The 12,954-nt window shown below is 37.0% G+C and overlaps 1 protein-coding gene across 1 annotated transcript in view; it reads left to right on the top strand.

Moving 5' to 3' along the window:
- The window catches only part of LOC140172442 (uncharacterized), an 82,910-nt gene extending 70,249 nt beyond the window's left edge, over nt 1–12,661 (top strand). The window contains exon 13 of the mRNA XM_072195590.1: nt 8,359–12,661. Coding sequence (XP_072051691.1) covers nt 8,359–8,414 — 56 coding nt within the window. The 3' untranslated portion in view covers nt 8,415–12,661. The remainder of the gene's footprint in view (nt 1–8,358) is intronic.
- The last annotated feature ends 293 nt before the right edge of the window (nt 12,662–12,954 follow it).

Below are 12,954 nucleotides of genomic sequence, written 5' to 3'. Positions count from 1 at the left end.
CAGTTATTTTCGCGATTTGTAGTGAGAGACACATTTTCGCGAATGTTATTTTCAAGCGTTTGCAAAGTCCTCCCTATACTTGTAATACATTATTGCATATATTCGCAAGGTGTTATTTTCGCGGTTGGAGCTCTAATCGCGAAATTCGCGAAAATAAAACCCTCGCGAAAATTTCCACTTATACAGTATTGCCGGGGATATAAGCTGGAAGTTTCATATTTGGTAGTCCAACTGGCATGTAGCATTGGGCCAAACAATGCTTAAAGGGGGGGGGGTCTGTCAGTTGTAGAGCAATGATATGTCGGGAGGGGCACTACACTGCTAGGTTTTACAGTGATGGGTTTGAGCCCTTTTCACAAGTTCATTGCCAAAGGTCAAGCAGCATGTGGTAGAATTTGTTCATTTGGGTATTTGGGTCAATATTGACAGAGACCCATGATGTGTAGGTGGTGTCAGTGAGCTGTGATAAAAAACTACCAAAGGACTTTTTGGTTTGGCTGGTTACCAATCACAGGAAGCAATCCATTTTGTGAATGAATGAACGAATGAATGAAACTTTATTAAAATACTTAAATAATAATAGTGTCAATATAAACTTGGGGCACAGTGCCAATTTGACTTGGGTTGGGAAGAGTGCCAAAATTAAAGGCTGAAGTTGGGTGTATTGGGTTGTAAAGCTTGGTTTCTGTCTGTCTTCAGGACCTGCCTACTTGGTTGATCTTGATAACATAAATTCCAAAAAAACAATGCCCGAAAGTAGTGCCAGCTCCACGCAGTTCAGTGCCTGCCGCCATCTTGAATTTGAACCTGAAAGTGAGTGATTCTTCTGAAGCCCATGTTCACCTCCAATTTTGAAGCTTTTTAACTGAAAATTCACTTCTAATAAATGCCCCTTTTGGAAAAATGCAGCACCCGGGCATTTAAATATGGTATTCACTGTTGCCCCAAAAGTCACTTTTTTGACCCAAATTTTGAAGAAAAAAAGTCTGCTTTTTCAAAATCTGTCCCCCAGCCCAAAAAGGTCCAAATTTTGAAAACTTTTTCAAAATCAGCCCCCCCCCCAAATAAATCCTGGTTCTGGCCCTGAAGTACCTAAGCATTTGCCTCTTGTTTATCTAAATAATATGTAACCTGCGCCCATGCAATGAGCTTAGAGTTGCAAGTTGGGAGTTCGGACTGTTCAGTTGATGTTCTTTACAGTGGTTTGTATGTCAATGGGGACAGAATTGAATACAGATAAAGTACATGACCCATTCATAAAGGACATGCTACTGACTATACAGGTGTCTTCAACTTAAAGCAAAGAACAACAATTTGACAATTGGAAAGGTCTCAAAACCACCAACTTGCGACTTTATGCTTATTTTGTGGGAGCAGGTCGCATATGTCATCTCATGTGCATGGTATTTTGGCAGAAGAACCTTTTTTTAAAGAAAAATTGGCAACAACTGAACTTTTTGCAGGATGAGAGGTGCAGGATTACTTTCTTGGGTTAAGGGACTTACCAGTACCACAGTGTCTTCACCACTTGACTGAGGAAACTGATGAACTTATCTAGGCTAGTACACTTTGAACACCATCACGTTCGGTGGCGTGATGTTTTGTGAATAAAGTAGTTATGGGATGAAAGCCAAATGGCATTACAGGATAAAGATGCTGTTAACCTAAACCTAATAATGCGAGGAATCATCTCATATCCATCATGTATCTTCATATGTCAAAGATTCTAGGGATTGGGGGAGGCGTATCTAGTGGTTTTACCAGGTAGATGGAATGCTTCAATGAAATTGTAACGGATGGATCGGATATACCTAAACCTCAAAGCCAGATGGGGAGACTATCTAGGGCCTAATTGTAGCCTTGATCTTTATTATTGAAAAGATACATTTATTGATGAAAATAAAGAGGATTGAAGCTCTGTGATCATGTGACCATGGTGACATATTTTCCTTCCATAAATGTGGCGTGATGTTGGGATTAGTTTGGGGAAAAGCCAAAACCTGACATTTTGTTTAGAAAATAGCTTTTGTTAAATCAATCTGTGTAGAAGTTTCAACTTTTTTTCTTGTGAGGTAAATGTTTTAGTAATGGGGCTGAACCTGTTTGCTTGTGATGTAGGCAAAGTCTAAGCTGGAGCCTTAAATAAAGTTCAGAAGTTGGCTAATAAGAAATGTTTCAAGAGGAAATTGGGATATAGAGGTTAGGATCAGGATCAGTGATGTGATTTGAAAGATAACCATGATACTGTAATATAATAAAAATTCCTTTAAAAAAGGAATGGGGCGCCCAAATTATGTGAGCTTGGACGTGATATGGTGAATTCCATGGCATGGTGTTTAGATTTGGTCCCGGGGATTTGGTATCATAATGATTTTTTCTAGGGAAGAGTAGAAGATGATCAAATGCAAGACAAATGTGTTTGATTGGGGAAGGTGTATCACAGGACCGCTTTTGGATGAAATAAATTGAATCTGGAATGAAGCCGTCGTGCAATTACGTGCGTTAAGGAGCGGGGGGGGAGTTCAATTTTGGGGCATATTGTAGTGATGATATTGCTTTGGATATTGAATATTGTTGATTTCGTTATGCAGGGGGGTATATGATGGATAGTATAGAAGAGGATCTACCCCTATGTTGACCAAAAGAAAAGTTTTTATGAATGTATAACGTCTGTGATACATATACATCATAACGTCTGTGATACATATACATCATCTACTTGCTAATACACTGAAAATCTAATAGAGATGAAGGATAAAAGACAATTACAGAACATTCATTCTTCAAAAGTAGCTATATGGGTATACAATGTTTACAAGATAAGAACGTTAATGTTTTGTACATGAACGTAACATCTTTGAAAAAAATACATAGTTGTTAACACACTGAAAATCTGACTAGAGATTTACAATTTGATGATATCCAAAAGAATACTTACTAACTTAGCATTGAAGAATTAAAATAATTACAGAACTTTCATTTGTTAACATACACGTAGCAATGATTAACAATGTTGAAAATACAAACGTAACGTTTTGTTCATAAACATAACATCCTCGACACATCTAGGATCCGCATAATTTGTTGATTAATGTCATAAACAGTCACAAAAGATTTATGGTCTGATCATTTTATCATTTTAAGGGGAACCCGATATTGCATTTGGAAGAACCAGGCTTTTCAATTACTATCAAAACTGCTGGGTACCAAACTTTTTGATACAGCTTGTATAGTAATTTGTTCTAATTTCCATGCAAAATGAGCCAGTTGTTTCATCCTTAAAACAAATAGGCTACACCATAATTTCCAATTACCCCATGCAGATAGATAAGACCTTGGTAAGATAAGCGTGTTAATTGTTATGTCACTATCACTATCTTGATCTTGATAAGATGCCTGACTTTGAAACTTTGGGTACAAAAACTCATACTCTGCAAGTTAGGTCAAATTTTGCACTATGATTGTTTATTTGAGCTTATTGGACTATGCCATTCAGATGAGGCTATGGTAATCCATAGTGTTGGTCACCGTCTCATCGGGTTCTAAGAGGCGGTAAACTGGTTACAAAGGTCAAAGTGGTTACAAAGGTCAAAGGTCTCGATTTATTTGGTGTTTTTACAAATCCATTAATTTTGTCTTTTAAACAAAGAATATACGCACACCATTTTATCCTGTGCATAACAGAAAACAATAATAAAATAAAATCCAAGCATATTGTGGATTTATTTCTGAGCAAGGGCATAATTTTAGCAAAATAGCACAACAATTGCGGAGTAAATCTAGTAAGACTGAAATTAGAAGCTACTCACAAGTACATGCCAATATTGTGGGACGCCTCCGTAGAGGGCGCCCCAAAAATGGGTCTTGTGTATACAGGTATAAATCTCTGCACATGCTGCGATTGATATCCTGTTTGAATTATCTTCGTGGATGCAGAGCCATCGCTACAAAGGGGTTATGGGGCGGGGAGGCACCCCCCGGGGGGGGCGCACATCGAAAAATTTTGGTGGGTATGCTCCCCCAGAATTTTGAGGGGGTGGGTCTTTGGGAGCTGACGGCGTACTGATAAAAAGGGGTCTTTTGGAGCTGCGAACAAGTAAAATGGGGACTTTTGGAGCTGCGAACAGTCCAAATCAAGGGTCTTTCTTGGCTTTCTGGTTGAAAATCGCCTGAAAAAACCTTTCAGAGCTGAAATTGTCAAAATCAAGGGTCTTTCGGAGCTCTATTTTGGTCAAATATAGGGGGTCTTTCAGAGCTGCGAAATCCAAAAAGGGGGGTCTTTCGGGGAGCATACCCGTATGGTCATTTGTGTTGAGTGCCCCCCCGGGCACCCCTACATATGTATATTGATGTAGCCCTGTGTGTGTTCTAAAGGTACAAATTTGTAAGACAGAATTGCCATCTAAAGGTCCACTTTCTTTGAGTGAAAATGTTCAGAAAAGACTCTAAAATGATGGGTTTAAAATAATGACTTTTCAAATGCATTTTTTTATTTTTGGCCCCACACATGTGTGGGGCTTATGTTATCATCCAAATGGTTGCCTGCCTGGTTGTTTGTTTCTTTGTTTGGCTGTCCAGGCGGAAGCAAATTCATTAATCCACTGTGCAGCTCCAACGCAATAACTGATTAACTTAGTATGGTGATAGGATATGGTGGCCTGATGTGTTGTATAGTTTTGTGTCATGTTATTTGCATATTTATGAATATTAATGAACTTATTTGCATGTTTTGCCTACATACATACATCATCATTTTATTTCATTCAAATCAACATACAAAATTTATATAAAAGACACAAAATTTGAATATTGAATATTTTTTTAATCAGTTAATGAGCTTATTTGCATATTATTTGTTTTTACAAACCTCTGTTATTTACACACCTTTAATATGACGAGAACCACATAATTCTAGTCATGAAAGGGCAATATTTTGGATTTAATAAAATCCTGCCCCACCCCTCTGTAATAAAGGTCCACATTTTGGGTGTACGCACCCACAGCAACTGATGAAGGGAATATCCCATTATGCTTTGTGGTACCATTATAGAACTGATTGTGCCATAGAAAATATACACAAAATCCCACACTTCAACTTTCAATTACTCTCTTAAAACAGGGAAGCTTAGACTTTTTGAAAAAATATCACCCATAGAGTATTGTGAATCTATCAATAGCTCTCAATATATAAGCGGCACTTGTTACAATCGCAAATTTCCAATTTGCGAGTGTTCTGTTTTTGGTCAGTTCTTCTTTCTTTCTTTCTTTCTTTCTTTAAGTTAGGCGTGCAGCCTAACTTATTTCTTTCTTGCCATTTCTTTCTTTCTTTCTTTCTTTCTTCTTCTTCTCACAATTGGCTACTACTTCCACAGCCTTGATCGGATTTCGACCAAATTCGGTCACAAGCAGTATTGGGTAGCTGGCTACAAAAGTTATGGGTTGTTTAACGTCAGAGGTCATCCAAGGGGTCACAGAAAAAAAAAAAGGTCATTTTAACCGAAAATGCTCCAATTGAGCTGAAATTTAAATGCAATGATCCTTATGACATTCTAAACATGTTTCAAATATTTTAAAATTTATTTAAGGTCATTAAGGGGCCCATAAATGGGTCAAAGGTCAAGTTTTTCAAAATGCTCCAATTGAGCTGAAATTTAAATGCAATGATCCTTATGACATTTGAAACATTTAAAAAATATTTTGAAATTCATATAAGGTCATTAAGGGGTCATAAAGGGGTCAAAGGTCAAGTTTTTAAAAATGCTCCAATTGAGCTGAAATTTCAATGCAATGATCCTTATGACATTCTAAACATAAAAATATTTTAAAATTCATTTAAGGTCATTAAGGGGTCATAAAGGGGTCAAAGGTCAAGTGTTCCAAAATGTTCCAATTGAGCTAAAATTTGAATGCAATGATCCTTATGACATTCTAAACATGTTGAAAATATTTTAAAATTCATTTAAGGTCATTAAGGGGCAATAAAGGGGTCAAAGGTCAAGTTTTCAAAATGCTTCAATTGAGCTGAAATTTAAATGCAATGATCCTTATGACATTCTTAACATGTTTTAAATATTTTAAAATTCATTTAAAGTCATTAAGGGGGTCATACAGAGGTCAAAGGTCAAGTTTTCAAAATGCCAGCTTTCCACGATTAAGGTTTATTAAAATGGCAATTAATGAAACAATCTTATTAAAATTAATACTATTCAGCACAGTGTTGTTGCTTGATCAAATCATCACATTCATCCGCCTAACTTACCTCGTGCCCTTGCAAAGGGCACAGTTGCTCTAGTTCTTTCTTTCTTTCTTCTGTCAAACTTTTAACGAGCCATTGTAGCCATATGCTTTAGGCCAATGTAACCATATTTGGTCACAAGGACCATTGGGTAGGGGCACAAATGTTACATGACCAACTCGAGGTCAAAGGTCATCCAAAGGTCATTATGGCCAAAATGTGATTTTCACTAAAAATGCTTCTTCTTCCACAAATTACAAAATACAATGACGTCACTTGCATACCTGCATCGCCTTTAGCCAGTGTCTAAAAGTTGTACAAAGAATTGGGGTCAAAGGTCATTAAGGGGTAAAATCTTACAATTGCATTATCTCGACATCCATAAGGGATATGGGGCTCAAACTCGTTAACAACAAATATCATGACCAGGGGAACATTTTACAGGGGTCAGGTCAAAGGTCAGCAGAGGTCATATTTTAGAAATGCATTTTCTGTACATCTGTAAGGGTAATGCAGGACTCACACTCTGTGACAACAAACTTGATGACCAGGGAATATATTGGAACACTTTGCAGGGGTCAGGTTAAAAAGGTTATCTGGGGTCAAATCTTATACTTTCTTTTTCTGGACATCTGTAAGGGGTATGGGGCTCAAACTCAGTGATAACAGATCTCATGACCAGGGGAACATTTTGCAGGGATCAGGTCAAAGGTCATGCAGAGGTCAAATTTTAGAAATGCATTTTTGGACATCTGCAATGGGTACGAGGCTCAATTTTGATGACAACAAACCTCGTGACCTGTTAAACATTAAGGTTAAAGGTCAGATCAAAAGATCATTAAAGGGTTACATGCCTGGCGATTGTCTGCGCTCTGTGAGCGCAAATTATCTCTAGTTTTATTATATTTTGTAACATTTGCTATGGAGCAAGCAGATATACTGCAATACATGATGGGATACTCCTTTCAGCTGCTGTGGTACGCACCTGCACAAAAGTACTGGCTTTGGGCCTGGAGAAACCTCTAAAAGTCTATAGCAGGGCAGGGCCGTAGCAAGGTTGTAAAATGTGGGGCGGCCATGACAAATGTGGGGTGGCCAAAATACAAATATATGACCAAATTGAAATAAAGATATAAAGAAAAACATAACAAATTTTTCAAAAAGTGGGGCGGCCAATGGCATCCCCGGCTGCCCCGCTTGCTACGGCCCTGTAGCAGGGAATGTTGTTCAGTACAATTCAGTGTCATCTTTCTATAGGCTCTGTCAGTGTTAATGAAATGTCATATGTTGGCAAATCCACCAGAAGGTTTTGTATATCCTTGGTACATATATGTTACTTGAATGAGCACAACCACATCAGTCACAGTTCATTGACCTGTACAGAGTAACCTTATGTGGCAACTGACCCACCTGTTTCTGGCTACAGGTATTTAAGTAGGGAGAAATATGTAGGAAGGTTTGGTAGCAATTTTTGAATATGTGATGTTTCTGAAATGAATGTGTTGAATTATTATTTCAAGGATGCAGCACACTGGCCATGGTGGGGCTCCAACCCACAACCTTTTGATTAGGCCAAGTAAAAATAAAAACATGTTTCTCGTCCGGGTTTTTAAAAATTGGAGAATGAGGGGCTTTTTATTTTTTATTTTTTATTTGAAAACGACGCTAAATAACTGTATATTTGGCACCATGTTTGGTATTCGACATACAGATTGATATCTGAGAAAAAGGAGGAGGCCCTTTTTATTTTATTGTTTTGAGAGGTATAGTGATCACAAAACTCTTCTTAAATGATGTATTATGCATTTACAAAACCGTAAAATAAGTTTCAACTTCTGAAACATCTTTTCTACAAGTTATAACTGAAAGTTTACAAAATAAAAAGAAATTTGAAAAATCTTCAAAAAATGAGGAGGGCGCGGACGAGAAACATGTTTGTTTTTTTACTCGGCCTTATGAAGCTCGCGACCTAACCATTAGGTCACTGTGTTTCCCATTTAATACTGTGCCTGCTGGAGCATGTACTATTGCCACTGCCTCAAGGAAGTATGAAAACTGCAGTTTTTATTCAAGCAAATTATTTTAATTTTTCTCTTGATTTTGCTTTTATTTTTTGTCTTCAGATGACATCCAGATACGTCCCAAGTTTGAAGATGACGCTGCAGCAGAAGATGCCTGATGCTACAAGTGAGATAGATAGGTATAAAAGAAAAGTGTACTAAAATATATGAAAATAATCAGCTGTACAGGTCTATGTATGTAGAGTAAGACATTATTGTGTACAAAGTTATAGAATTAGAGTATTGAGTGAAGCAATACTTAGTGGTTCTTCAATTCGTTTTGGTCATTGTGTTGAGGAACGTGAAATATACAGTGAAAGTGGCATAGGAGGAAGAAATGGAAAAAGAACTCTTGCCTAAGGATGTGATCACATTATTAGTAACTTGTGAAAGTCATCATCCTTACCCCCAAATCTAATGTCAAGCCCTTGTAGTTAACAGCAAACAAGCTATCTTCACGAGGAATGAAAGTCCAGAGGCTTAGTGTCAATCCACTCGTAAGCCTTGTGCCACAGTCAGAGTTGCTGTATCTGCATTTTGATAGCCCAATTGGGTGACTTTTGAGGATGTTAAGCGCAACTTTTGTCTGTTTCCTGTCCCTTAGAAACAAATGGTTAAGCAAAATAAATTGGGTGAATTTGCGACATTGGCCATACAATTTTAGTTTACTGTCCCGTAGAAGCCAATGTTTTCAGAGGACAATGTGTGACTATTCGGTCATTGTACCCATGATTTGGGTGAAAATGTTCGGTTATCCTAGCCACAGACAGTTTAGGGTTCACCGTGGATCCTTCATGTTTTATATGTGCCGCTGAAAGCAATGCAGAGGTGAGTGAATGACACCGTGATTTCTTCTACAGTGATTTATTTATTCCAAATGGAAGCTTTTGATTTCAAGAGACTTACAGAGCTCTCAAAATCGGAAATTTATCCAGATTTGTCCTTGAATGTGGCTTATAGAGGTGGAAGATTCGATTAGTTTTGTATTGAAATTTGCCAGAAGTAAGTTTTGATTCAGTAGAATATGAATCTTTTATGGATAGTAAATTGCCCGGGTAAATTGGTAACTCCATATTGTATTGGTTGTTGCAAGAATTGCTTGCAAGAGTGTGAGCTACACTTTTGTAAAATGGTAAAAAAATGCTGATCATCTTTTGTTTATTTATTTACTAATAATAATGGTTGAAGGTGGCTGTCATTGTCATTATATACCAATAATAAGCAACCTCCCAAAACCTTGCAAAAAAGTACATTTTCTGTTCAAAATAAAAGGTGCCTTAAAATATCAAACATTTGAAAGAACAAAGAAAGAAAAATCCACATTTTTTAAATCCACAAATCCCTCCCCAATTCTTTCTCCAGACCTAGTGATAAAGCCTAACACACCTTATGACATCTCGATGAATACTGAAATGACATACATAAAGAAATGGAATACATAATTAGATGCTTACCTTTTATTGAAAACAACACTTAGGATATTTTACACTTTGGCCTGAAAAAGGTAGCTCACATAAACCTAGAACCCTAGAAATGTCTCAAAGATGCACACATACCGAAGAGACTTTGTGCAACAGGTGTCGTTGAAAATTAATTTGAAAATTAATTTGAAGCTGCTCTCTTTATGGTAGAGGACTATGTTCACCATCATCAGCATCATATTTTTACAGTCTTGGGTTTTGCCACATTCTTCTAATATTGTCACACACAAGTCGGAACAAGGCCTGGGAATGTGGGCCGTATATAGTCCTCTATGTGTTTGCAGAGGTGGTGGGGGAAGCCAAGATTGACTAAATGTTGACGTATATCGTCATTCAAAAGTATTTTTACGTTATCAAGCAATATTGTTCTAGTCTCAATCCATGGGGGCGTTATAGTGCACACCAATGTTAAGTCTTTTCACTCTTTTTTGCACATGGCCACAGCTTCAATATTGAATGTTTATGTAAATGTCATAATCTAGAGTCCAGGGTTTTGATCCCCAGCGGTGAAACTTCATTTTGTTCTATCTACTTGTGAACCCAAATTGTAACATAGTGCACTGGGAAATTTTGTGCCATTTTTCCTGTATGGGTGCTATACTAAGAGCCAAAATGCACCTCAGAATTGTGTCCAGCGTTAAATTTCAAACAGGCAGTGTTGCCTGTTTGCTTGTGATATTTGCTGTTGCTGCAATTAACCAAGCCTGGCCACCATCCTCTATGTTTATGTGTGTGTTTCACTGCTGCAACTTTTGTACAAATGATTAGTATTGTTCCTCTTTGACTCTGTATCGGCTTATTATTGCTCACAGCAGACAAATGTGGCATCCAAATTCTGTTTCAACAGCAACACGCACACAAAGTGTCAAATTAACTGAAATGAAAAATGAAATACAACAAATATACTCATTTTGATGCACATGTTGTTTTGACATAAAACACACACAAGAGTGTATATTAGGCTATTCTAGTTGAAATCCAGTACACCCCCTGTGGCAGACATGACCTTAATCTTCCATACATTTGAAATTCACGGCATCCCTTGTGTTGGAGGGGATGGTCATGTCTTCCATACCGGTGTAATGGATTTCAACTGGAATAGCTCTAGACAATAAGCAAGTTGCGTTTTATGTAATTGGATGTGTTGCTGACTTCTGGTGTCTAGTCTGCATTAAAATGTACATTTATCAGTTTATACTTTGTTTCATCTTGAAGCCTTGTGATCTTAAGATTGGTATTGACGTGGGTGCGTATGTCGCTGGACATAGTATCAAATCTGTCGTGGAAACCTAAGCAGGCAGAGCATACATGTAAACACACGTACAGGAGCGGTTTGTTGGCAGTGCCACTGGTATGCCAGTTGGCTGTAGTGGTGCTACCTTGTAAAAGCACTGATGCCAGTACCAAACTTGAAACAAAGTATAGAACTGTTCAGAGACAGGGTCGCTACTGAGGCAAGATAAAATTCTCTTTAAAAGGGAAACTGGCATCATTGACAGGTCTTGGAATGGGTTTTAAGATGGGTCATGCAGCATTTCGAAAATGCTCGAAGCATGGTTTAGTTCCGAAGGTATCTGTGCACTTTGTGTGGAGCTCTGTTGTAGTTTGTATGTCCTACCTGTTTTGTCTTTGTGATTATGTGTTTTGGGAAATGTCATTTTGTAGAAATTGATAACAGGATAATGCTATTTGAATCTTTTTTTGTATTAAAAGACCAGATGGTATTTAAAACCAGGATTAAAACTAAACATTGAAAGCTTTTTGTTAAAAATATTAATCATGTAAAATTTTAACAAATGTGAAACTGAATTTGTATAATAAGTTGAATTGCTGTAACATTACAATACTTAGTATTGGGAGAATCACCTTGTAAACTTATTTGAGAAATAAAGAGCTATATCAAAGGAACATAACACAGGTAATTAGTTATGGTACTACCGGTAACTTTATAATTTTGTTTAAACATTACTCGGTTGACATTTTGTTCCTCTCAAAGTTCATTTGCATTTTAATAATTCATAACTCATTAATAAGCTATTTAAATTAAGTTATTGGTTAGTAAATTTTGGAAATTTACATCAACAGTGCCATAAAGTTTTTGTTTCATATTAGACATAAGACATTTGTACTGAATTAAAGCTAAAATTTGGAATTATCATGAGAAATAAAGAAAACAACTACATTAATAATGTGGTGCTATAATTTGAGGTTGTTTGAGAACATCTAGATAGAACATATTACTACTCACGTGAAATTATTATATAATTTACAATTTAACCACAGCTCAGAAGTAACTCTTGGTATGTGAAAAAAAGACTGTACAAATTTACAATTATGTCTCTAGTTATTGTCATGAAGTTAAGGTAACTAATTTTTTTCCTTAATGTGCTGTGTTAAAGAATGGTTTTGTTCATTTAGTAAATTATTTCATATGAATGTTTTGTGTAAGTTTATGAAATTGCCAAATTTAGGTGAACTGGGACAACTGATTGTTGTAATGGTACATGTTTACATTAATTAGCTTAAGTATTTCAATTCAAATTTCTGAAATGTTGTGACTGGAGTTAGGGACTGTTCACAAACACTTTTAAAGGGGGCCCTGATGCAAAACGGGGGGCCCTGAAAATGTTTGACCCTCCTAAAGGGGGGCCCTGAAAAAAATGACCACAAATTTTCCAGGAAAAATTAAGTTTATATGCTTTTCTATGGGGTTGACCCATAATTTTCATGTCAAAAAGGGGGAGCCCTGAAATTTTTGAGGTCTGTTAATGGGGGCCCCGAAAAATTTTCGCGATAAAATTTTTTTGCATCAGGCCCCCCTTACAAGTGTTTGAACGGTCCCTTATCTCAGGAGTATAATAAAGCCGGGGTGAGATACAGAACAATGGTAGTTTGTTATCTTTCTATTTGTGTCTTAAGATTAATTAATCGCTTGAGTCCCCAGGAATTAACAGATTCCCTACCCATATACATGATTGTATGTCGATGATACCACTTTCCAAGTTTTAACAGCTGGTTCTTGTCCATGTTCCATGAGACGAGAGCAGCGTTGGACATTAGATATGTTTTTGCGTAGCATTATCAGCTTACACTACTTGATTTTTGTTACATTTGCACACATCACTTTATAAGTCTATGGCATAAAATTGCTATACATTTCCAAAAGTGTGTAGCAAAG

The sequence above is a fragment of the Amphiura filiformis genome, chromosome 16, assembly GCF_039555335.1.
Source record: "Amphiura filiformis chromosome 16, Afil_fr2py, whole genome shotgun sequence".
In the NCBI taxonomy this organism is placed as follows: domain Eukaryota; kingdom Metazoa; phylum Echinodermata; class Ophiuroidea; order Amphilepidida; family Amphiuridae; genus Amphiura; species Amphiura filiformis.
Note: the sequence above shows the minus strand (reverse complement) of the source record. Positions and strands in the feature narration are given on the sequence as shown.